Here is a 27500-nt window from a genome sequence, read left to right as displayed (position 1 = left end):
TGCTTTACAAACGTTGTGGTTCTTTTTTTCTTTTATTTATTGAGAAAATGAAAAATTTTGAGCTAAAGCTACGTCTTATTGAAGGATTTTTTTTATTTTCACTGTCCAATTCTAATAAAATCTATAAAACCCCTGTGGGGTCAAAATGCTCACTACACGCGTAGAGGAATACCTCAAGGGGTGTAGTTTCCAAAATGGGGTCACTTGTGGGAGGTTTCCACTGTTTTGTCCCTTCGGGGGCTTTGCAAATGCGACATGGCCTCCGCAAACCATTCCTGCTAAATTTGAGTTCCAAAAGTCAAATGGCGCTCTATCCCTTCTAAGCCCTGCCGTGTGTCCAAACACCCGTTTAAAAATTTGCTAAACCTACATTTTCTTTGAAAGAATGTAGATTTTAATTTTCACAGCCTACTTCCAATAATTTCTGCAATAAACCTGTGTGGTCAAAATGCTAGATAATTTCCTTGAGGTGCAGTTTCCCAAATGGGGTCACTTTTGGGGGATTTCCACTGTTTTGGTACCGCAAGAGCCCTTCAAACCTGACATGGTGCCTAAAATATATTCTAATAAAAAGAAGGCGCCAAGATCCACTAGGTGCTCCTTTGCTTCTGAGGCCGGTGCTTTAGTCCATTAGCACACCAGGGCCACATGTCTAAAAATGCAGAATCTGGGCAATAAATATTGAATTGCATTTCTCTGGTAAAACCTTCTGTGTTACAAAAAAAGTGGATTAAAAATGAATTTCTGCAAAAAAAAATTTTGGGTACATTTCACCTCTACTTTGCTGTAATTCCTGTCAAAGATTTAAGAAACTTTCTTATTGCTCTTTTGAATACTTTTAGGGGTTACGTTTTTAAAATGGGGTGACTTATTCGGGATTTCTAATATATAAAGCCCTCAAAGCCACTTCACAACTGAAGTGCCCCCTGTAAAAATAGCCTTTTGAAATTTTCTTGAAAATGTGAGAAATTGCTGCTTAAGTTCTAAGTCTTGTAACATCCTAGGAAAATAAAACGATATTCAAAAACAGATGCCGATCTAAAGTAGACATATGGGGGATGTTAATTAGCAACAATTTTGTGTGTTATAACGGCCTGTCTTACGAGCAGATACATTTAAATTGAGAAAAATGCTAATTTTTGCAATTTTTCACTAAATGTTGTTGTTTTCCACAATTAAATACTGAATGTATTGAGCAAATTTTGCCAGTAACATAAAGTCCAATGTGTCACGAGAAAACAATCTCAGAATCGCTTGGATAGGTCAAAGCATTCCGAAGTTATTACCACACAAAATTAAACATGTCAGATTTGAAAAATGAGGCTCTGTCAGGAAGGTCAGAAGTGGCCAAAGCGGGAAGGGGTTAAAATATAGTGTATAAAAATATATGTATCTATATGGGAAGCACTCACCGTTTGAAGTGCATACCATGTTCCCGCAGGAAAGTATCCATTTACTTCAGTCTTTCCCTGCTCAAGGACTGGGGTGATCAGCAGTGCATCTCCCCAAAGGAACTGGCGGTCAATTGTCCAAGTGTTTTGGTCAGTAGGGAACCTTGAAAAGAAACAAATAAAAAGCTGAAAGCGCGAACATACATCACACACGCAAACATACATCTCACACACACACCTTTCATTTTCAAGAGCTAAATTTGAAATGTTCTTACATAGTGTGACATAAGAAGGCGTGATCAAAGCTAGGAAAATGTTTTTACTTGTTGGAATTTGCAAGAACGGGGTATGTTATGCCAGTACAGAGAAACACTCAGAATAAATTTGGTAAATGTGCTCCGCATAGAAACTGCATTGGGTGAAGTAATTCGAAACCACTGGGTGTTTATTTGTCCTTCCCAGTTTTGGTAGAAACTAAACACTGCATACCGGAAACACCCCTAAGACCTGCTGTTTGGGGCATCATATTTTGGCCCTTGTCAAAGTCGCTCAAATCATTACAACTGCCCATATTTCTTTCTTCCAATACATCAACTTCAAGAACGGACTGTTCACTTGCTGCCGAATATATCCCACCCCTTGAAAGGTGCCATTGTAAAGCGATAATTCATGTCATTCACTTCGTCTGTCAGTGGTTTTAATGTTATGGCTGAACGTACGTACGTACGTACGTACGTACGTACGTACGTTTTTTTTCACGAAGTTCTAAACTACATGTTCTGCAGCCTCTTCCATGCTCATGAGCCCTACGAGTGGTCAAACTTTGAAGTGATTTACTACAGGGGTAGAAAAAATAATGATATCATTTAAAGAATTAAAGGGTTATTCCCCACTCAGACACTTTACATGATGTGCCATAAATGTCTGATAGCAGTGGGTCTCAGCTCTGGAATCAGATCCCATCCCGCCTGGCTAGGTGGCTGCCGCATCCCGGTAGAAAATTAACTGACAGATAGCCGCACATGTGGGGAGCTATGGAAACGGCATCTATCAGGACAGGTGTCAGGTAGGATTCTTTTTCTGACCCTCGGTATAATGTAACAAAATCTTAAAATGTACACTAACTTTTCAAACAACTTTTGCTGATCTAATAATATACCAGATATAAATCAACTTTGTTAAAATTGTTAAATGTTAAAATTTAGTCGTTTTATCCATGTAAATTATGTGTGAAGTTACTGATACTAGGTGTAACCCTTCCTGTAATCTGCTGTCCACCCCCTGTTGTCAAGCATTGGCCATCCCTAGTTACAGACGGGCTGCAGAAGCTGGGGATGTGTCACTTTACTGCCTGGCTATAACTTTCTATGGCGTGGGGAGGGGGGAACAGGAAGAAGGAGTAGATAGAGAGTGTGACTCAGCAACACACAGCTGCATCTAAGTCTATGGAGGAGGGAGGGGGAGCAGGGTGAGGAAGTATGAGCAGAGAGATGGTAGTATTTCTATGTCACACCAGTGCTGGATTCTCAGCTACACTGGTCTGTACTGCTGTATAATCTCCTCCATGCTGCAGCAGCTTTTTTATATGTGATTGATAGAGATAGGAGAGCAGTGTATAGAAGACATGATAGCAGTTAGGCTCCACCCACTAGCTCAGAGACAACTGGGAAAACTGCTAAATAATGCCATTTACAAGTCAAATAATGGCCAGAAATAGTGTTATTCCTCATGTAAACACATAAGACTGCTTATTCTGAACAGTCATCTGAAAACTTTAGGTACGCTTTAGGGGGTTTTTTTTTTCTTCTCTTTTGGATGAAATAGTTAGGTCTGAAAACATTTGCACTAGATGAACACCTACTTTTTTAACCTACTGTAATTTGTTAACTATTGGTGTTGGAGATCTAGCAGTTAAAATTCTGCTTAGCACCACAAAATTGAACTCCGATTGGGTCATTTTTATTTTAGGGTACATTCAAATAAGGCGGAATTGTTACATTAATTTCTGCAACTGAAAAATTTGTTCCATACTTTTCAATTGTTTCTGCAGCATGTGAATTAATTTCTGCAAGCCCTATTCAGGTGCATGTGAACATACCCTTATTCTTCAAGAGTGTTACATGGAGCGGATCAGTTAAAAACCCTTCCAAATTGCTGTGTATGCTACACATGAGTTTCGTGAGCTCAGTAGCACAGTACTCGCAATTAAAACTTACTCAAGAAAAAGTGCACGAGCAACAGTCTCTCCCAAACTGTGTGCCTTATGAAATAACGTATAGAGGTGTGGAAGGAGTGAATATCGTATGCGCAATGCGTTCCTTATGGCATCTTGAGATTCCGTGCCAAAAACATACGGTTCTTGAGCCTGAAAGAAGGAGAAAAATACATATATATATATTTTACTGCTACAATAAAAATAAAAAAAAATGGCATAAGTGCAATATTTGGCTTTTCGTGCTTTCTAGGAGGTTTTCCAAAAATAAATACATTAAGGGACAAAAACTTTTTAAATAGCAAATAACTAAGTGATATATTAGACCATGTAATATAAATCATATTTTAGCATGTTTTTCCTCACCCGAGAATCGCGATTGTTATGATTTCTCATAAATGGGTAAAAAGCACCAAGTTGACTCCATCGTACACATAGCTCTTCAGTGGTATCCCCAGAAAAACCACATATGTCTGCCCCAACCAGGGGGATACCATACATATTGAAGAGTAATATGGCTGAAAGAGAGTAACAAGATCTATCAAAACAGAGAAAGGGAAATTGATAGCGGTCTTTATCATGGTAAAATGGTTGTAAATATATACTACCTGGTACGGAGTAGTAGAGCTGTTCCCAGGTACTTTCCACATCACCTGTCCAATGACCTGCATAGTGACCATGACTGGCGAACGTGGATCTAGATATCACAAAAGGACGTTTTCCCCGGATCTTCACCATTGCACTAGCATGAAGTGTAAAAATATTAGTATTATGATAGACTGTCCGGTAGACATACTAGAATCTCCTCTGTTCACTTACTAGTGGGATGCTATTGCCTCAGACAGTCCATATAGATTGTGAAGGTTATAATGTGAAGAGATATGTTGCTGGCTTGAAGCACAGATTGTAGCACGTCTTAATGTACCTCCGACTACCGCTGTAACAAGAATTTATAAAATACACACTATCAAAGATCAAGTTTGGTGGAGGCCCCTTCCTAGTAATCGTATTATAATGTATGGCTGATTTGAAGGGGTTCTCCTGGGACCACTCGCCGATGAGACATGTATGGCAACAGACGTGCACTCTCGGCCACTGGATTTATTCAAGTTAAGGCCCCATTCACACGAGCGTGAATCATGTCCGTGTGCTGTGCGTTGAAACAACGCACAACACGCGGACCCATTGATTTCAATGGGGCCATTCACACATGCGTGATTTTTCACGCAACGAGAGTTCGTTGCGTGAAACTCACTGCATGTCCTATATTGGTGCGTTTTCACGCACCTACGCGCCCATTGAAGTCAATGGGTGCGTGTAATAAGAAGCATAATCACATCTTCTGCCGAGCAGTAATATTGTTGGAGGTACACTTAAAAATGCTTTCAAATTCCAAATTGTGTCTGTGAAGCACTGGAGGCAACTGGGAGATGGATGCTTGGGGGCAATTACCCCTTTTGCCCTGCCTATAAGGCGACCCGGATTGTTCCTATAAAGGGAATATTTCTATTTACTGTACTCTATTTCCTATTATACGACATTAATAAATCAAACTTAATCATAGTTCCAAAGGCTGAAAAAAGTTAATTTATCTAGAAAAATGTAAACAAGACCCCCGTGGCAACTGCGACCAATTTTGCCTCATAGGGTGAGTAGCAGCTAAAATGAAGCAGTTTCCAATACAATGCAGTAAAAATTAAACATTTTTCCCAGATCTAAAAATTCTTTAAGGTTTTGTATCTAAAAAAAAAATGTGTTCTAAACAGTTCATGGCTATCAAAACTTACCTGGGACGTATGGAGGGTTTTCAAGGTTGTTGTCTGGGCAGTTATTTACTGAACCAGGAACAAAGTTAGAAGGTTCATTCATATCCTGAGGCAGAAAATGAATTAGAAAACTGTATTAAACCACTTTTTTTGCCTCCTTGACTATAAATTACGGGGTTCTTAACTTTATTTATGAAATGGTTTAGTCATAAAATACATGGACTAACTATCCACCTATTAGACGTTTTTATTTTGGTTTTTGCTCGATCCATGATCATGGTTATATCCGAATTGTCAATCCTGCCGGATAGTCCAGGAGTCTCCCAAAAAAAGTAAGCTATTCTCCTGTAAAGCGGGGAGTCTGTTCAGCTGGCGGAGTAAGTCACTCACCACTCTCCTGCTGCAATGTGATGTAGATCATGGCGGTGGACGCAAATTAAATTCAACCTAATACAGCAGCTTTCTTTAAAATGAATTTTATGCAACTAAAAGGCTTAAAGGGGTTATCTAGGATTAGAAAAGCATAGCTAGGGTCTTCCAAAAACAGTTCTACAGCTGTCCACAGGTTGTAGGTGGTATTGCAGCTACCCCCAAAAGCGCTCGTGTGAGCGCTGAGCTGCTTAGTTTCTGTTCGGCTTTTTCGAAAAGCCGATGTAGCGGTGTACAGACTCAATAGAAAGTCTGTGAGCCCGTACATCGCTACATCGGCTTTCCGAAAAAAGCTAAACAAAAACGGAGCGGCTCAGCGCTCAGACGAGCGCTTCTGCTGGTTTGTTTTAGCGATTAGTGGGGGTCTCAGTGCATGGACCGCCACCGATCAAAACTTCTGACATGTCACTTTGACATGTCTAGTTACCATTTAATAAAGCAGCGCTGCAATACCATTTATAACCCATAGGCAGGTATGGTGTGGCTTTCGGAAGAAAGCAACCATGTTTTTGTAATTCTGCGCAACCTTTTTAATCCTAAAGAATTTTCAAATATACTTTGTTTCAGTTCCTCACCATTTTCAAGATGTGTTTGGAGTTATTAAATGTTCTTGTTTACATTAAGAGAAAAAACTTGTACAGGCCATGCACCCGGTTTTAGCAATGAAGCGTCAACACGACACGTGACAACTGCAGCCAATCACCGGCCGCTCCGGTGAGGTCAGTGGCGTTGAGACTTCACCGCTATAGCCAGTGATTGGCTGCAATGGTCACTTTTGTCGACACATCAGTGCAGTTGTCGTGTGAACATAGACTGTCAGGAGACCAGGGAAGCGTTGGCATGGGAGCAGCAAAGGATTGGTAAGGTGAGTATTCCTTTTGTTATTTAAAATCATTGTAAGCTCTTTCTAAAAAAAAAAAAATCATGGGGTTGGTCAACCCCCTTTAACCCTGTGCCGCACTATGCCATAATAGTACGGCATCACAAGTAGCGCGTTTGCGCACCATGCCATACTCTAATGGCGTCACTTTTTTTGGGTTTCCATTATAGTGGTACATTAGGGGCTCTGCAAGTCTGACATGGTGCCTGAAAAACATCCTAATAAAACGAAGGCCCTAAAATCCATAACGTGCTTGAGTCGAGCACCTTGTGCTTTCTAGCTAGATTTCTTTGTTCGTATTATACTCCGAAGTAGGCTTCCTATTTATTTCAACGGGAAATACAATGTAGTTCATATGAAGCGTATTTTTACGCGGCTAGGTTAAAAAAAAATAAAAAAAAGGCCTCAGAATAATAAACTTAGTAAAAAAGAAGTGACAGGTCAATTGAAAGGTTTACAGGCTGATTTTCTAATGACACGATAATAAAAAAAAAATCTTTGAAAACACGCCTCAAAATAAACGTCAATAAAACGCTTGCAAAAATCATCTCCAACGACGCCTGGATTCAGAGGCGGTTTTCTCTTGAAATTAGCTTCGTATTTTTCAGTCTGAAAATATGTTGTGTGAACATAGCCTTGCATTACGCTTTTTTATACACACGATTGAGAGAAAGACTAGATACAATTGGATCAAACCCTAAACTGTGGGAAGTATTCGGTCTGTACGGGTTTTCTGCCTCTGGAAATAGACAAGAACTGGTCCTACTACAAGTAAGGTCTAATTGTCTTGATTTTTAGGATAAAAATGTGTAATTGGCAATTAGAATTTTGGTAAAATCTAAAGTGGTGATTGTACTGTATTAAGGCAAATAATATACAGTTCTAATACTTACTATCCACATGCCATCAAAAGGAACCTGGTCATGAAAGTTCTTCACCATATCATACCACCAGCTAAAAGTTTCTGGGTTGGTAAAATCAGGAAACACTGTAAAACCTGGCCAAACCTATTAGAAATGATAAAAAATTATTAACGGAAAATGTAACCAAGTCATCAAATTTAGGAGATGCCCTCGCTTGCACAATTTTTAAAAAAAAAACTTTTTAAATTTTTTTTACCGAGTACATTCTGCCTTGCGAATAGGTCAATAGCCATGCTGGTTTGAAAATATAACCTATTTAAAGTTTGAGGGTATGTTCACACGAGGGCGTCCGTTACGGCTGAAATTACGGGGATGTTTCAGCCTGAAAACATCCCCGTAATTTCAGCCGTAACGGCATGTGCAGGCGCTTGAACGCCGCGTCCATTACGGCCGTAATTAGCGCTGCTATTCATTGGAGTCAATGAATAACGGCTCCAATTACGGCCAAAGAAGTGACAGGTCACTTCTTTGACGCGGGCGTCTATTTACGCGCCGTCATTTGACAGCGGCGCGTAAATATACGCCTCGTGTGAACAGACAAACGTCTGCCCATTGCTTTCAATGGGCAGATGTTTGTCAGCGCTATTGAGGCGCTATTTTCAGACGTAATTAGGGGCAAAAACGCCCGAATTACGTCCGTAAATAGGCCGTGTGAACATACCCTTAGGCCTCATGCACACGACCGTAGTGTTTTTTTCTGGTCCGCAAACTCCCGAACCGTGGACCGTATTTTGCGGATGAAATGTCATCCTTAGTGCATCTGTGTTGTCATCTGCAAAATACCAATCATATAAAAAAGTGCAAGGAAAACAATGATGCTGAATTCCTGTCGTCCCTTAGCAACACTTCTGCAAATTATGGATGTCACACGTGGGCGTATTTTTTTGCACGAGCCCATTGACTTCTACGGGCAAGTCCGTAGCGACGTTGTGGACCGTAATAAGACATGTCCTGAGTTTTTGCAGCTCATGTTTGCGGTCCTGAAAGGAACAGTGAAAACCACGGTTGGGTGCATGGGGCCATAGCAATGAATGGGTCCTGCAGATTTGCGGGGGAATTGCGGACGCAAAAACACGTTCGTGTGCATTAGGCCTTAGTATTCTTAAAAGTACTCAATGTGATCTCTGACTGTAAACAAAATGAGTAATGGAATATTGCAGTTTTCATATTGGCCTGAAGAGGTCAGCAGAGCAGACAATAAAACTACTCAGTATTATATTACGGACCATACACAAGTTGCATTTACAGTAATTATTTCTCCAAAGTATATATGTGCATAATATAATAGAGGGTTTACTTCTAACGAAAAACAGTGGCAAAGTATTGTGCAATAAAAACAAAGGCAGAAATCCAGCAAGAAATATACCTTGCCAACAAGAGGCTGGCCAGTTGCATTTTTTATAAAAACATCTCTTTTTAGTCCATCATCATAAGGAGGATAACTATCACGAGGGCCTGTACTGCTGATGGCTGGGTCCTGTGAAAAAAAATAAAAAAATTATTATACTTTTTTTTGGAGTGGCGTTATATTACATATCAGTATTCAAGCCTTCCAAACAGAGTTAGTGTTTTGTAATATAACATGCTTCCTTACCACAATTAATACATATTTAAGTCCTTGTGCATGGAAATCTTTGACCATGTTCGGATAATCCCCAAAGCGGTTTTTATCATATGTAAAGTCTCGATATTCATCCATGTAATCGATGTCATTCCACTGTACATCCTGGAAAACAACATAGGAATACGCTAATACTAGCGTTGACCACTTCTATAGTTCCTATATGAAAAATGTGCTCAAATTTCACAATTCTACTGCTGAATTGGTACATCGACATCTAGATATAGTTTTTTTTTTTGGCAGGGCAAACTGTATGACTGGAAAAGCACAATGGGCAGATTTACTATTGAAAAGCGGCAGAATTTTTTGGCGAACAGAGGTCTAACAGAACAAGAAGGAAGAAGCTTAAAATTTCTGGCGCATACGATTTTAGACCTATTCGGCAAATGCGCCAAAAATAATACGTCTTTGTGCCTCACTAGACACTTTTAAAAAAGATCTCGACAAAGGGGTCATGGCTTAAAATACACCGAAAATCTGGAACAATATTCTGTCCCAAAATGAGCCAAATCAAAGGCGGTATAAAAAGATAAGTGTTAAACAGGTCATTTGGTAAGACGCACCAAATGTATCATACAGCATGCATCCCCTTGATAAATTTGGCGCATCTTCTGGCTGCCTGGTCTAAGGGTCCTTTTACACAGGCCAGCTCGTTGATCGGCACTCGTTTGTGCCTTTCACAAGGAGCTATGAGCAGTAGTGAATGGGGACGAGCGATATGGATAGGTCATCCGTATGAAAAACCACCCCATGTCTGGACCACCCCTTTAACTCTGTCTTGTTCCTCGAACCATACTGAACAATTTTTTCAATGCACAAGGATTGGTGTTGTACCCAATCTTTTTAAATCTATTTATTAATGACCTTGTGGATGGGATCGATTAGTAAGGTGTCAGTTTTTGCTGACGATATACAGATCTTTGTATGATACTTAAAACTCAGCTTGACTGTAAAGACCTAGATAAGCTGGCAGCATAGACAAAAACATGGCAGCTGAAATTTCATGTTGATAAATGTAAAGTAATGCACCTAGGCTGCAATAATAGTATTAATGAATATAAATTTAATTAAATAAAACTGGGAATAACAGAAAAAGAGAGGGACCCAGATTTTCTTGTAAAAAGGAGCTAAGCAGCAGTACTCAATGTCAGGCAGCAGCTGCAAAAGCAAATAGGATCTTAGGGTGTATAAAAAGAGGGAAAAAAACCTGCGATTCAAATATAATATTACCCCTCCAAAAATCCCTTGTAAAGGCCACATCTTAAATATGGAATCCAGTTTTGGGCTCAAATTATAAAAAGAATATAGGAGAACTAGAGAGGGTTCAAAGGCGGGGAACTAGATTATTAAATGGGATGGGAGATCTCTCTTACAATAAAAGGCTAGAGAAATTGGGCTTGTTCATTAACATTATCCTGTAGAAATTGGTCACTACCATTAGGAATACCGTTGCCATGAAGGGGTGTACTTGGTCAGCAACAATGTTCAGGTAGGTGGTACATATCAAAGTGACATCCACATGAATGGCAGTACCCAAGGTTTCCCAGCAGAACATTGTCCAGAGCATCGCACTGCCTCCGCACGCTTGCCTTATTCCCTTGGTGCAACCTGATGCCATCTCTTCCTCCGGTAATCGACTCACACAGACATGGACCCAACCATCCACATAATGCCCATTAGTTCATTTAACATAAGTTAGCATTGGCACCCTGACCGGTCTGCAGCTACAGAGTCCCAAATGCTGCAAGCTAAGATTCACTGTGTGTTCTGTCACCTATCTATCATAGCCAGCAATCACTTTTCTGTGGAATCGGATCAGACTGGCTAGCCTTTGCTCTCCACACACACAAATGATACTCGGCCGCCCATGACGCTGTTGCCAGTTCACTGGTTGTCCTTCCTAAGACCACTTTCGGTAGGTACTAACCACTGCCCACTGAGAACAACCCAAAAGATCTACCATTTAAGAGTTGCCCTGACCCAGTCATCTAGCCATCACAATTTGGCACTTGTCAAAGTCGCTTAGATTGTTATGATTGCCCATTTTTCCTGCTTCCAGCACATCAACTTCAAGAACTGACTGTACTCTTTCTGCCTAATATATCTCACCCCTTGACAGGTGCCATTGTCAAGATAATCAATGCTATTCATTTCTCCAATTTGTGGTTTTAATGTTATGGCTGAAAAGTGTATATAGTGATTTAAGATGTGAAACAAAATCTCAACGTATCGGCATCATTAGTCTTTAATATACCAGTTTTATTAGTCCACCTACTGAAGTACTACATACTATAAAATAAGGCCATGTAGTCAGACGGAAAATTAATGTGAAAATTGTATACCCTCTTACCAAAGGCATATTGGCTTTGCTCATATTTCTCACAACCTCTCGAGTCATATTTGAAGTTGAATATCCCCAACGACATATCTGGAATCCTAGGCCCCAAAAGGGTGGCATGAAGGGAAGTCCTGAATAGACAAATGAGTTGTGGTTAACATCCATTATCTCAAATATTGTTAAAGCATACCTAACTTTCAGGCGACTTTTCAGAGCAAGCTGTCAAATGTGTGTAAATGGGGAATAACACTATTTCTGGCCATTATATGATTTGTATTCTGCATTATTTTTTTTTTTTTTTAGCACTTTTAGCATCTGCAGGCACTCTAAATCTAATTTTTTTTCCTGAGCTACTGGGTGGAGACTAACTGCAATCATGTCTACTATACACTGCACACAAGGAGCACAAAAAATCCTGGTCCACAATCTCGCACTGAGGTAACGTAACTCCTACCAATTCTCTTTGCTCCTGCTCCCCCTCCCCTATCCATGGACTTCTATGGGCATCAGCATATGTGTCTGTCTCTGCCCCCTCTCCATAGACTTCTATGGGTAGGCTTTGAAGTGTGCTGTGGTAGAGACACACCCCCACTTCCTACAGTGCATCACCTCCGCTATATAACTAGAGACAGATTTTGCTTGACAACAAAGGGTCGACAGCAGATTACAGGAAAGGTGACACCTAGTGGCAGTAACTTCACACAGAATTAACATGCATAAAACAACTAAATTTCAACGGTAAGTAAATAAAGAGGATATATATCAGATATACTATTAGATTAGCATAGGTCATTGGAAAAGAAATACCTTATTTTCTCAATCATTATTAATTAAACACTAAAATGTTTTCATTAGAGAGGTTTTCCCATGAAGGACACTTATCACATATCCTGTGGATCCTCAGAAATTTTTCTCCTATCCAAAGCATAGGTGATTGGTGTTGTTCATGAGAAAACCCCTTTAATCAGAAGAGAAAATACACATTCAATACAATAGTGGGAACAATCTTCTCCACTGAAAATAATTTAAATTGTTACCAATAACTGCACGTGCAAGCCTCTTCCTGGCTTGTATGTACCTATTATGAAAAAATGTTAGATTGCTTGTGGGATGATGGGCAAACTTGGCCATCTATGACAAGGGAGCAGACCTGTAGATTAAAATGAAAGTAGTTGACCTCCCTCTGAGCCAGAGCGGAGCGCTCCTGACAAAAGTGACTCGAATCTGCCAGGGCCAGCGTTGGACTGGCACACCGAAGGATCTTCCTATGGGCCCAGACACCGAGCAGCTTGTTTCTGGTAGAAAAGTAGAGTGTCATTGACCCCCAGCCCTGCCCGTTACTCTTGTAGGCCGTAACGTCCAATGGGGTTGTGAAGCCAGTGGGCTACTCCGCCGCAACGGAGTAGCTGCTGGCCAGACAGGTGTAATACAGTCACTGGTAGATGGTACTTTGGTGGCAGATGTACACAGTCAGACTGCAGGTAGCGGATACAGGCTGGTGCCGAATTACTGTAAGCAGGCTACAGGGTACACGATACCAACTGGTCATGGACACAGTACGCAGGATACAGGACTGGTCGCGGACACAGGAATGGTCGCCGAGCCTAGATAACCACAGAAGGCCTATCCGCTCGTCGTGGAAACTGGGTCAGGGGATTTTATTTTTTTTTTTAAATGACCACAAATGGGAAACTAACTTTATACAGGGACAAAGAGGCCTAACCACCATATCAGCAGCACAAAAGGAGGCCTAACAACTATAGGGATAGCACAAAGGGGGCCTAACAACTATAAAGGGGTACAAAGGGGGACTACCTACCATATGGGGGCACCAAACTGACCTAATTACAATTTGGGGACACAAAGAAAGACCTGACTACTATAGGGGGGGGGGGGGCGACGACAAACTGGACCTAACTACTGTATGGGGGGAAAAAAGGAGGACATTGCTATTATATGGAAGCACATTGGGAGGCATTCCTTTGTAAGGAGTCCAAAAGGGGCACTGTTAATGTATTTACTTATATTGTGCCTGTGTAGGACTGGTATCTGTTACTATATGGTGGTAATCTTGGTCTTTGTTTTACTACAAAATCAAGAGTGGTCGCATTATTTCTACGTAGCTAAAGAACAGCCCCCCCAAAAAAATATTCTCCGGTTTGCCTCCAGGTACTCCAGTCTGACAATGGCCGGGGCTGTTGAGTGATTTACATAATTTTGACTAGATAGTGTACTTTCTCAAAGCTGACATCTGGCCAACCAACATTTTACACTCATGGGCCCCTTCATGCAATTTTGCATCAAAGAATAAAGTTTTGTAAAAAAGAACATAATTGTATGTTTGTGCAGGACTCCTGATACAGGACTGGTCGTGGACACAGGACTCATGGTTACGGAACCTTCGCAGGCTAACACTGGGTTAGTACAACATTGCTCAGGCCCATGGGAGATTGTGAAGTGCCTAAAGTAGTCCTGGGAAGCAGCAGGGGTGGTTGAGTAACATTTCAATTTCGCGCAAACTAGCTCTTTAAGAGGCGGCTGGAGGGCGCGCACTAGGAATCCGGCAATCGCGAGCCAGAGGCTGCATGGTACGAGACCCGGTGGCAGGGAACCGCTGTGAGATGCGGGGCCTACCGCCGGCGTTACATAGGCCACAAGCGGTTTAAGGCCTGTGGCCTACTAGAGGTCGAGAACACGTAGAGGACGTCTGAGTCTCCGTACAAGTGACACGATGACGTCACTGAGCCGAGCCAGATAACAGCAGAGAGGACCTATCTGCTCGTCGTGGAAACTGGGTCAGGGGAGTTGTTTTTCTTTTTTTAATTGCCACAAATGGGAACCTAACTTTATGAGAGGGCAAAGGGGCCCAAACTACTATATAGGCAGCACAAATTAGGCCTAAAAACTATAGGGATGGCACAAAAGGGCCTAACAACTATATAGCTGCACAAAGGGGGACAAACTACTATATAGGGGTACAAAAGGGGACTACCTACCATATCGGAGCACCAAACGGACCTAATTACTATTTTGGGACACAAAGAAAGACCTGACTACTATAGGGGGGGGGCACAAAGTGGACCTAACTACTGTATGGGGGAAAAAAAAGGAGTACGTTGCTACTATGTGGAAGCACATAGGGAGGCATTCCTTTGTAAGGAGTCCAAAGGGGCAATATTAATATGTGAGGCCTGAAGGGGTGGGACACTGTTACTGGGTGGGGTATAATGAGGGGACATTACTATAGTGTGGGGCACCAAGTGGCAGCATTATTTCCATCTGGGGCACTATAAATGGTGAGTTTTTGTAGAGGGTAGTGAGGATGTTGGAAAAGCGAGGAGTCAAAGATGTTTGTGTTACAAATTCTGCAGAGGCAATTCGTGGATGGAAGAAGTCGTAGTGGTGTTCTGGGCCAGATGAAGAAGAAAAAGGAAAGTGAACGACTCCAACCTGCGAAGAGGTCATCTGTGAGTAACTGAATTTCACTGTACTGTATTTACTTATATGGCTTTCAGGGTGCCTGTGTAGGACTGGTATCTGTTACTATATGGTGGTAATATTGGTCTTTGTTTTTTACTACACACAGTTTACTACACAATCAAGAGTGGTCACATTATTTCTACATAGCTGAAGAACAGGCCCCAAAAATAATTTTTCTCCGGTTGGCCTCAAGGTACTCCAATCCGACACTGGCCGGGGCTGTTGAGTTATTTACAGAATTTTGACTAGATAGTGTATTTTCTCAAAGCTGACATCTGGCCACCCATCATTTTACACTCATGGGCCCCTTCATGTAATTTTGCATCAAAGAATAAAGTTTTGTAAAAAATGCACATAATTGTACGTTTGTGGCTAAAAGTCTGACCCGAGCAGAGCCGGAAATGCACAGCAGCAAAGTTCATGATGTGCAGAGTTCATACATGCCACTTCTCAAGAGACCAAAGATTTTTGCGAATCAAATGTGGTAAAAATTCGAGTCATTCAGTTGATAAACTACCTGATTAGACACTGGGGGTTAATATAGGTGTAACTGCTCATCTCACCCCACCAATTTATTAGAACTATACTTTGCAAGGAAAAATTAAATCTTAGATAACAAAATCAATTCCTCCAGTAGAGGTAGCTTTCTTATGAGGAAGATTTATATTTACACTAGGTGGACAATAGTTAAACTAAAATGTAATCCTTCAAGTTTAGTTCAGAAGACAGATTCATCTGGAGGGAATCCCTTCTATGGATTCAGGTTTCCGTGTATTGTTCTTATACTTACCAATCACTTCATGATATTGGCGGATAACAGACTTGGGCTCTGGGCCCAAAAATACATAAAAGTCCAAGATGCCTCCAATAGTTCTCCAGGTAAGGGCTGGGGTAGGCTGAAAGAGTACATCTAGACAGAAATTTTAGAAAATAAAAGCATTTACTCAATGCAAAGTTTGACTAATTTTACAATAATAATAATAATATAAAAAAAGGCAATGAACCTACAGATTGCCAATTACTTTACTTTTTGCTTCTTCCTACTATGCATTCAGGGCAGAGATCAAATAGGTCCAGCACAGAATAAACTCGCAACAACTTCTCCTCTATTTGTTTTACAGATTCATTTGCACAGGTTGGCGTATTTGTTTTGCATGTCCGGTATGTCTAATGTAATATTACCAGCATATTGTTAAATCATAAACCAGCCGTGAAAACTAAATTAAATGGGCTGTCCAGAATTAAAAAAAATAAAATAAAAAAGTTGCCTTATTTTCTATCAATGCTGGATGTATGTGAAGATGTGGAAAAGGACATGGACACTTACCCATAGCATTGCTGTTGAGTAGGAACACCCCATGAGCTGAACCATTTTCTTCCAAAGCCAAGTAGAATGGATGAGAACCATACAAATTTGAATCTTTCTGCAAAAACAAAACAAAAAAATATTTTATATATATATATATATATATATATTACATTGTGTGTTTTTTGTAAAAGTCTTTTTAAAATGTTCAAAATTTGACAAGGAAGGGAAGTAAAACTCCAGACAGGATGTACATATATGATAAATAAGTACATTTTGTTTTCCTGCACCAAGCCAGGTTTTCAGGGCCTCATGTGTGTCAGAATGATGGAAACCCCCACAAATGACCCCATTTTGAAAACTACACATCTTAAGGTATTTATCTAGGGGTATAGTGAGTATTTTGACCCCACAGTTTTCTGCTCAATTTAACGCAAAGCAGGTGGAAAAAAAAAAAAATTCCACTTTTTTCACAAATGTGACATTGTAAAGACAGATTTCTTTGTAAAGTGAACATGAGAATGACTAAACACACCCCAAAATCTATCACCCTGTTTCTCCTGTGTTCAAAAATACCCCCATTGTGGCCTCGATCTGCTTACTAGACGTGTGGGCTGGGCCAAAAAGAGAGGGAGCACCCTTTAGCTTTGAGGGCACAATTGAATAAATTCTAGGCCCCATATCATGCATTTGGAGGCATTGAGCTGCCTGAACACACACAAAAAAAAACCAACAACCAGAAATTACCCCATATTAAAAACCAGACCCCTAAAGGTATTAATCTAGTGGTGTAGTGAGCATGCTGACCAAATATAATTTTAAAGGAGGAAATAATGGGTATTATTTCAGACACTATGGGTAAATGTTTTCTTCAAATTCTTATTACATTTCCACATGAAATAGAGAAAACATTTGTTAAAAGATTATTTTGTTAGAAATATACCACATTAATACATTTGTGCGGCATACAGAAGAGAAGTGAAGCTGTGTATTCATAACGGATACATGTCGCTATAGACATATTTGGCTGTTCTTATGACTATGTCTTGCCGAAGAAGCAGTTGTCCCGCATCTGTGCCATTATGATGTCATTGTAGACAGAATTCTGTTCTAATATAAAGTCAGAGAGGAAAAAACAAACTGTACTGGAGTGACGGTCAATATCTTCAAAAAATGGAGCAAAATGTATCCAACTATGTGGCAAACTCGTGGTACACCGTAACGGGCCCCTGCCCGGAAGGTAGGAATCGCTATGTGCACAAAACAACAAATCAGTTAAAGTATATATAAAGGGGCAGTGTCCAAAACCATCTATAGGAACAGTAAAGGAGCACTAATCCCCAAAATGATGTTAGTATTTCCAGAAGCATTGTCGGGTGCAAGAGGTCCTGCGAAAACCCGAATGTAGTAAAGCCCATAGTGTATTGATTAGGAACAGCTCAATTATTAGTGATCCTCCAAATAAAAAAAAAAGATCATTCCTGTATCACCATACAGAAATTTCAATAAAAATAACAGCTTTGTTCAGCAGGACATAGTCATAAAAACAGTCAAAAGAAACAAAAATGACCAAAAATATGAAAGGGGTAAAATAATTTTTGAAAAAAATAAACTCTACTACCTCTCCCAAAAGAATTCCTCCCCACTTGGAAAGCCCACAAACTAAAATGAAAATATAAATTAAAATGGAGTTCCTAGAAAGACCCCCTCCCCTATCTTGGCATTCCCTAAATAAAATGAACAATTGTAAACTGTGTGGTAGGTTTCAAAACAGGGGTAGTTGCAGAGTCCTGGTTGAGATGGGCACATCTGGCAGTCGAAGTGACTATCCCTCCTCTTTCCATGCTTACTGCAAAACCGGCACCACCGAGACACAAAGATATACCTTTGGGGATATCTTTGAGTCTCCGTGGAAGGGCCGGGGTGAAAATAGTGGCGCTCTGCAAGTCTTCGCACATCCTCATACTCGTAGGGTTGTGCAGGGGCATTGGAGTCAAATAGGGGACGCTCAATAACCTCCTCCTGGAACATTCCTTGTTTTTTTTTTAAATAAAAGAACAAACCTATTATAGGTAGCAATCTGAATTAGGTAAATTGGTACTTTTTTTTTTTTACCAAGCCCTGGTCTTACGCTTCACCAAATAAGGTTGAAGCACCTGATCCGACAGATCTACACCCCCCCATGAATTTATTGTAATCTGTCAGACAGAGTGGCTTACGCTTTTCCACGGTGGCCCCCCGCTCCCTAACTGCCACCGTGGTGTCTGGATGCAGAGTGGGCAGCATATAGACGTTCTTCTTATCATTCCACTTTACTGCAAGTAACTCCTCGCTTGCCAGTGTGAATGACGCCCCCCTTTCCACACGTCTAGACACCAATTCCTTTGGGAATTCCACCCTGTTTTTACGGACTGTCCCGCAGGCCCCCGTATTAAGGGGTTAATGACCCACTACATTTTTCAGTTTTTGCCTCTCTGCCTTTAAGCAGCCATCACTTTTTTTTTTTTCATCGACATGGCTGTATGAGGCCTGTTTTATGCGGGAGAAATGTTATTTTTTTTTCTGTACGGTTTGCGGTAGAAAAAAAATCACTCTGCAAGTTATAGAATTTATTTTTATGGCGTGAATATAGGAAAAAGCATTTTTTTGCAGTTTTTTTTCTTTGTTTATTTTTTATCCCGTTCAAGTTTCATGCTAAATAACATGTTAAATTAATTCTTCAGGTTATTACACTCGTGTAGAATCCCAATATGTGTAGGGTTTTTGTTTTTATTTAATGTAGGGGAAATAAAATTTATTTTTTGCAAAATAATGTTTTTTTGGAAAAAAAATTATTACCTATTTGTTTAATATCATTAAGGGATAACTTTATTCTTTACTTATAATGTATTAGCATATACCTTTCTAGGTCCACAGGGCTGACTGCAGATGGACTTCCTGGTCTTTGATCTAATCACCGGGTTGCCGATGACGCGATCGAAGAGGGGAGACCCCTTTGATCATGCCACTGTCACGGTCCGCGGAAATCAAAGGGTTAAACAGCTGGGTGTCTGAATGTTTTTCAATCCCAACTGTATGTAGCAGGCTGCTCTGAGATCAGAGGCTGGAAGTTACAGCTCCTGCTTAGAGGATGAGCGCTCATCAGCCTCTTCTACAGCGACACCAAAAGACGTCGCTGTAGACTAAGGACCTGCACCGCCTGCCGTCAAGAGACGGTGGATGGTCATTAAGTGGTTAAAGCTCACTGAAGAAAGTAAACAAGCAAAGGCTTTATGGATATTCAATCCCTTTCAGTAGGTTCATAAACATGCAGTACAGCAATGGATATACCCTGGAGTATGAATCGATAATTCTAGTATTAAGATCCCCCCCCCATTTTCCTTACCTGAGGTATAATATCTCTGTTCCAAAAAGTTAGTCGGGACCAATCGATGTTTAGATTAATGGAAGTGAGATGTTCCCCCAGACCATATACATATTGAGAGGGAAGAGTTGTTGAAATCTGTAAGAACTGATCTGCAAACAGGAGTGGAGCCAAGGCAGTATTCACTCTGTAAAGAATAAAGGAATTTTACTGTACGGATAATGTGAAAATAAAGCAGTGTTCGGGCTTATTCACATGAACATTGAATACGTTCGTGTGGTGTTATAGGTAATATCATCAAAAGTAGGTTATTAAGTGGTCAGTTCATAACCCCTTCTGACACAGAAAAAATATCTATTTTACCTAAGAAATGCTTATCTTTGACCATCAAAGGATGTCCACTGTCAGGCAAATGTTTAATTGGCCCTTTTCTCACCAAAGTGCCATAAGTGTCGATTAATGTTGTCACTTGGGCCTGTATCTAGCATCAGATAACATTCTCACCCAGGGTTGGAAGGAATTTCCCACACATCCTGACCAACCATCAAAAGTTGTGCAAATGGATACCTGTTGTGTGTCTGCCATGTGGACCAGGTGAAAAATATGTGACAATGGCCTACGCTTGAAGAGAATATGATGCATTAAGGCAAACCCCATCATAATTGATATTTGGAGTGACCCACATAGGTAGTTATGTCGAATTCACACCCATACTTCCAGAGGAATTACCTTGAATTGGCTAAAAACATGGGCCTATTACAGTGGTGTTTGATATGCCCTGGTTGGTAAATGTATGCACAGGTGAATGCAGGTAATATTATATTTCTAGGAGATTCCCACAAAAACACATGATCATTTTTTGTGTTTCTCAATAGAAATACAACTGTGTAATGGGAGGAGTACGCTTCATTATCATATGAACAGCCTCCTCTCAGTGACATCACCAGCCTCTCAGTGACATCACCAGCCAGTGGAGTGGAGGGAAAAATTTTGTTTAAATTGCCAGGAAAAGCGAGGATCAGTGTCAGTCGTTGGGAATCCATATCCCGGTTGGAGTGACTACCCATATTTTCAGCTGTGCCAACAGCCAGGATATCACTACTGTACATCAGTAAGATTTTGTTCGGTTTCTTTTATTTTTATAAACTGAATACATTGTAACTGTATGTATATTTTTTCATCTTTTAACCCGACAGCTATTTTTTTTGTATTGCACTGCACTATTGTGTATTCAATTTGAAATAATACTAAGTCTCTTCCTTGTAGTCTTACAGAACTTAATCTTCCGAAGGTGAAGAACGTTACCTGTATTTTATGTTCAATTTAGATAATCTGTGTTATTGTACCTAGGTATAGATCAGCAGCACTGGACACACAACTGAAGTGGGTGCACGCCTCCTAGGTCATAGTCCAATGACCCTTCAATATAGATAGAGGAAAGGGAGATGGCACTATCAAATGAGTGAAAAAAGTGATCCTGTTTAATTCCACATGCAACATATCCCACATCTATTATGAACTGCCATTTGGAGGAAATGCAAAAAGTTATAAGACCCATGATAGTCTTTTATCAGATAAATGATGTCTATCTCCAAAAGCTGAAGTAGGAGACTATTTAAATTGGCCTGTTCCTCTTCTCAATGGGGAGAAAAAACATTTGTAGATGAGAATCGAGAATTTTGGATTGGTCTGGAGTTAGATCCAATTTTTGGTTTACTAAACCAATCTTGGCTTCCTACCAGCCTAAGGAGGACATCAGCTGTAGAATGATCTATAGATGACTGGACAACTAGAGACTTGAGTCAGATGAAATTAGGAGGTCATCCAATTATGGGATGAGGATTATACCCTTGGAATGAAAGAAAGTTGTCACTTCTGCCCCCACCTTTGTAAATACTTTTGGGGCACTTAAAAGGGCAAAAGATAAGGCCCGAAACGAAAAATGTTGTATCGTTCCTTGTCGATGAACTGCGTACCTCAGAAATCTTTGGGATTCCTGATGAATGGGCACATGAAAATAAGAGTCCTGCAGATCTATGGATGCTAGGAAGCAGTTTTCTGGTTGAGGAAATGGTCTCTATCTAGAATCTTTGATAGCGAACAGCTGGTTGAGACGTTTCAAGTTGATTATTACTCTAAACTTTCCGTTCAGTTTTGCTACAAGAAACGGGGGGAGCAAAACCTTTTTGGATTTCTTAGACTGGAATTACTACCGATTTTTGCAGTAGAATATCGACCTCTTTTAACAGGGCTTCTTGATGGAAAGGTGGACAAAGAAGAGGAGCGACTAGGACATTTATTGAGGGAATGGATATGAAATTGAATCGCGCTGTGATGAGGTCTAGAATCCAACTGCTGGATGAAATTTCCCTCCATGCTTGCTGAAAATTCTTTAGCTTTCCTCCCAATTGGCCTCTGGCATCATTGGGAGGGCTTTGAACCAGGGTCACTGTTGGGATAAAGAGAAAGCGCTTAGATTTCTCCTTCTGGGACTGGAATAATTTAATCTGCCAGAGGGGTCTTTCTTTCTATAATCTGGTTAGCTCCTTTTTGGGTTTCCAAAAAATATCCAGTGTGGGATAGGAAACTTTTTTTTTATCTGAATCTTTCTCAAGGATATTGCCTAGACCTGATCAAAAATAAATGATCTCCTTCACATGAAATGGAGTATAAACAGGACTTTGACCCTACACCTTTGCCCAAGATCGCAGCCAAATGCTTCTTCTAGACTAATTTGAGAGGGCAGCTGCTCTGGTGCTCAATTTCACTTTCAAAATAAAGTACACAGCTTTTAAAAGCACTGGAAAGGAGGCTAGAATCAGCCCCCGGTTATTTTGGAGTTAAGATGCCCCTCCATTTGCTGTACCCGATTTTTAGAGACCACGCTGTGAAGGTTGCTGCAATGCCTGGGGTGTACCCCCAATCTTATATAAGCCAAAGGCTTTTGTAGGATCAGCAGACTCTGATAGCACAGTCATCTCACCAGTACTCGTGAAACAGCCAGAAACAGAGAAGGCCATGCAGAGTAGGGATTCCCTTGCCCAAGGGGGAATCCCGGAGTCTTACCCCAGCCTGCTGAACAGGCGTTTACCACTGATGACATACCGACGCGGTCCTGATACCTGGCAGCTGCCTGCCCTGCAGGACTTAAGCCCAGGAGATGAAGAAGCGGCGCCTGCCACACCGGAACCCAGCTCCATGCACTCCCCACTATACAGCCTGGCACTGGAGTGGGGGGTGGTAGGGATTTTGGGACACGGACCGGAGCACATAAAAGGTATAAAAATCCTACAGCTACAAGACACTGCCTCTCCCTGTCCTAAGGGACAGGAAACGAGTAGGAGGAGAAATGTATCTGCTTCTTTAATAGTTTCCTGTCCCTGAGAGGTGGGGAAATCCTCCCGGTGGTGCGGTCGTGGAGGTGTAGTGGAAAAAAGGTATTAAACTTTTCTTCTCTGCCCCTATCTAGTGGTGTTGGCAGTGGGAGGAGGTGGAAAAAGTATCCAGCCTTCCTACAGTTAATAATTTAGTATCTTTCTCCATATGCTGCCAGCTGATTGGCCTGTCGTGATCTTCATGTGATGAGCGACAGTAAACAGGATTGGTCAAAGCCCTTGTCTACAATCTCCACCCCACGTACTGATTTGGATTTAGGCAAATCCCTTAAACTTATACATGAACATTTTTACAGAACATGGAACAAAAACATTGTATTATAGCCTAGGGGAAGGGTTAACGCAATATCAATATTCTATAGGAGGTTAAACGGAATTTCTATTCTCATAAATTTCAAACATTCTTCAACCACTTACAATTCCTGTCCATTGCTCTTTCTTTTTACCACAAGACTGAAGGGGTCAGCGGTAATTTGGACATCATATTGGGCATTGGTTGCCTTTCCTTTTGCACATGGAGTTTTTATGGGAACTTCATATCGTTTCTGAGCTGGGTCATTAATCTGTAAAAAAAAAAAAAAAAAAAAAGTGAAAATATATATAGGTTTATTATATATTAATAAAATTGCTAGTAATTTTTTTTTAATAAAAAGGAGCCATGCTATAGAAACGCTTTTAAATCTGGTGTGAATTGTAAAAACGTGGACCTTTCACACTATCTATCAATAGACATTATTGTGAAATTTATGTCGTTAAGTAACATGAAGAGTGAGGTTGTGACAAAATCACAGCTGGCGACTTTTCTTGCAGTGGCAGCAGGAGCCCTTTTTCAGAAAGCTGTCCAAAGAACAAAAAAGTTTGAAAGTCACATGCAAAGCATCGGGATAGTTCCCTGTCCTCCCCCAGATCTTGATTTATGTGAAATGTCACAGTATCACAGGCTGCAGCATTCAGATGGGACGTTTCGTCATCACAGGAGGTCGGCTGCACAGAAACCACCTGGGGGAGAAGAGTCCGAAAATCTGAGCCAAAATAAACACTATTTGGTCTGGATTTTTGGCCGTAATTCCCTGAATAAATATATATATTTATTTAAAATAAAGTAAGGCAATTGATATCCAGAGCTTACATTTCAACCTAGCAATTATGATCAATGACTGCAAATGTTAACTTTTCTCTACCCAATTTATTTACACAGTCATACGTACCTGGTCCAGGTTACCACTTAACATGTGAGAACTCTCTGGAATCCAGCATGGTAAAAGATCTCCTGTCTGCAGATTACTTTTTATAGAGAACTCCTTACCCATTGATACTAAATAATAGTAATATCAATTAAAAAAAAAAAAAAAAAAAAAAAAAAAAAGTGCCCCCCCCCCCCATATTGGACTATACCAGTACAAACAAGTTAGGCTCTGTTCACATTACATTTGTGAACTACATTCAGCGTATGCAATGGGGCCATGGGGTGTCTGGGAAGTGTTCGCTTACCTTCTTTTTGCAGTCTTGAAAAGTGTAGTAGTAAAGCCACACAGTAAGGCCTCATGCACACGACCGTAAAAACACCCGTTCTTACGGGTCGTAATTACGACCCGTAATAACGGGCTCATAGACTTCTATTGGCCACGGGTACCTTCCCGTTTTCTTACGGGAAGGTGCCCGTGCCGTTGAAAAAGATAGAACATGTCCTATTTCAGGCCGTAATAACGGCACGGACAGCCCATAGAAGTCTATGGAGCTCCTGTAATGACGGGTGGCTACGTGTGTGCACCCGTCATAACGGGAGCGTTGCTAGGCGATGTCGGTAAATAGTCACTGTCCAGAGTGCTGAAAGAGTTAACTGATCGGCAGTAACTCTTTCAGCACCCTGGACAGTGAATTCCGATCAGAATATACAGCAACCTGTAAAAAAAAAGACGTTCATACTTACCGAGAACTTCCTGCTTCCTCCAGTCCAGTCTCCCGGCCGTTGTCTTGGTGACGCGTCCCTCTCGACATCCGGCCCGACTTCCCTGGATGACGTTTCAGCCCATGTGACCGCTGCAGCCAATCACAGGCTGCAGCGGTCACATGGACTGCGCGTCATCCAGGGATGTCGGGCTGGATGTGAAGAGAGGGACGCGTCACCAAGACAACGGCCGGTAAGTATGAATTTCTTTAACTTTTATTACGGAAAGGGCTGTCCCTTCTCTCTATCCTGCACTGATCGAGAGAAGGGGCTGCCGATTAGTGCAGTGTAATTTTGCAGCCAAAAACGTGCCCGTAAATACGGGTGGAATACGGGTCGAATACGTGTGACACCGGACCCGTATTTACGCCAGTATTTACGGGTGGGAAAAAATACGGTCGTGTGCATGAGGCCTAAAAAAGATACTGCGCAGGATACTATAATTTTTTTTCACTATGGGGTGCTATGGGTGATATGTCACTGTATGTCAATTGGAGGTATACGTTGGGATATTCTCCCACCTTATACCTTCAACACAAGGCTCCAACGCAATGTGAACAGAGTCTTAAATCAACTATCGGCAGGATATTTACTTTAGATATGAAGTCAAGGCTAAATATGGATATTCAGCCCTTATATCCTTCTCTAGCTAACATCACATAGTGGCTGTTAGTCATTACCGAAATCTCTGCAACAGTCATGGAGACTTCTGGACTACAGCTTCCTGCCAGTGGTTATACGAGGGGGAAGGGGGATGAGTGGCAGCCTAAGGCCCCATAGAGAAAAAGTACTATGCACACCAATATGGAGTTATTTATCCAAACAAATAATTTATTTATAGCCAGTGACAGTGCGACGTTTCGGTCAATACCATGACCTTCCTCAGGCACTTTCGTCAATGCTTTATCCTGCGTGGATGGCGCTGTAAGCTTGGCTCGGGTTGGGCCCCTACTAATGCACCCACGCCATTACCTAGTGCTATCCGAACCTTGTAACTAGCCTAAGGCCCCATGCACACGACCGTAGAATTAGTCCATAAATATGGACCCATTCATTTCTATGGCCGACAGACACCTTCTCGTATATTTACGGGAAGGCGTCCGTGCCGTAGAAACCTTCCGTAAAAAATAGGACATGTCCTATATTTTTTTATTTTACAGACTGTGCACCTATACTTTATAATGGGAGCATGGACGGCTGTCCGTGCCCGTAATTACGGACCATGATTACGGGTACGGTCGTGTGCATGGGGCCTAAGACTGTACCGATACCTATAATAAATTTCAGCAGGGTCTAAGTGAATGGAGAAGGCCGGTACAGCTGGTGATGTCACTCACGAGTGCCTGCCTTCCCACTCTATGCTTGCCCACTTTTGAGAAGTAGAGACATTTTTTAACAAATTCCCCTGCCCATTTTTAAACTGCGGAAGCCAACAAGAATACATGTGGTGCCATGCCATGCGTGGTATATGTATTTACCATTCTTAGCGGTCTCATATTGATCATCTTACCCTCTTTTTAATATATTTACCAGGTATATAGTTTACTCATTTGACTATTCAGTCTATTGTAGTCTGATGATTATTATTTTTTCAGAACATGTTATTGACAGCTACATCATGTTTGATGTCAATCACCGACTATAGATTTTTGGGCAGATTCCCGTAGTTCGTTCTATATTTTAAGTGCTTTAAACTCCGTGAACACAACACGTAACACAACATAACTTATCGCCTATCCACAAGATATGGGACAGTGTTTGATCGCTGGGGGTTACAACACTGGGAGCCCCACTAACCGCAAGAACGGGTGCCCCAAATGACCTTTTTGAATGGAGCAGCGAACACGCGTGTGTACTGCCGCTCCAGTCATTTTCTACGGAACTGACGGAGATAGACAAACGCTGTATTTGAAACCGGTTCAAACATAAATAGTACTCACCGTAAAATGTAGTCGGTCATCAGTCTCAAATGATACAATGAGCTGCAAAGTCATAATATCGTTTGGCATGAAGGTCTCCTTGGAACGAACAAGGGTGGCAGTAAATCCATGTTCGGTCTCGGTTTTGTTAGTCAACTTATAGCTTGGATACGTTGATGGGAAAAAACACCAGGGCTGTCCAATGCTTAGATGTTTTTCTTTTGGAGAATAGCAGCAACCACGAGCTTCACATTCCTCCTTTGTTATACCTTTGTCTGGGGCACAGTCAAATCGACTGGCAGGGGCCACAGCGCATGTATCCAACGCATTCTCAAAAGTAGGGGCTGCGCTGCCAACTGTACTGACCAAAACTAAGACACTGAGCCCCAATAACATCCAACTATCAAACCTCCATTTTCTTCTCATTAAACGCCTTAGATTGGTCATCTTAGGCCACCTGCAAGAAGCCAAATAATAGTAACATTCATTTTAAAGGTAAAGAATTACTTTTCTCATGCATGTGTTCTT

The 27500-nt window shown here is 41.1% G+C and overlaps 1 protein-coding gene across 1 annotated transcript in view; it reads right to left on the bottom strand.

The window, feature by feature from the left end:
• Positions 1–27500, bottom strand: part of GAA (alpha glucosidase) — a 41841-nt gene that overhangs the window by 6926 nt on the left and 7415 nt on the right. The window contains exons 2-16 of the mRNA XM_075845041.1: positions 26994–27429; positions 23523–23668; positions 19732–19897; positions 16368–16464; positions 15831–15950; positions 11573–11691; positions 9196–9327; positions 8968–9078; positions 7572–7685; positions 5391–5475; positions 4423–4540; positions 4212–4345; positions 3970–4121; positions 3608–3756; positions 1413–1554 (exon numbers count right to left, since the gene is read on the bottom strand). Coding sequence (XP_075701156.1) covers positions 1413–1554; positions 3608–3756; positions 3970–4121; positions 4212–4345; positions 4423–4540; positions 5391–5475; positions 7572–7685; positions 8968–9078; positions 9196–9327; positions 11573–11691; positions 15831–15950; positions 16368–16464; positions 19732–19897; positions 23523–23668; positions 26994–27419 — 2211 coding nt within the window. The 5' untranslated portion in view covers positions 27420–27429. The remainder of the gene's footprint in view (positions 1–1412; positions 1555–3607; positions 3757–3969; positions 4122–4211; positions 4346–4422; positions 4541–5390; positions 5476–7571; positions 7686–8967; positions 9079–9195; positions 9328–11572; positions 11692–15830; positions 15951–16367; positions 16465–19731; positions 19898–23522; positions 23669–26993; positions 27430–27500) is intronic.

The sequence above is a fragment of the Rhinoderma darwinii genome, chromosome 13, assembly GCF_050947455.1.
Source record: "Rhinoderma darwinii isolate aRhiDar2 chromosome 13, aRhiDar2.hap1, whole genome shotgun sequence".
In the NCBI taxonomy this organism is placed as follows: Eukaryota; Metazoa; Chordata; class Amphibia; order Anura; family Rhinodermatidae; genus Rhinoderma; species Rhinoderma darwinii.
Note: the sequence above shows the minus strand (reverse complement) of the source record. Positions and strands in the feature narration are given on the sequence as shown.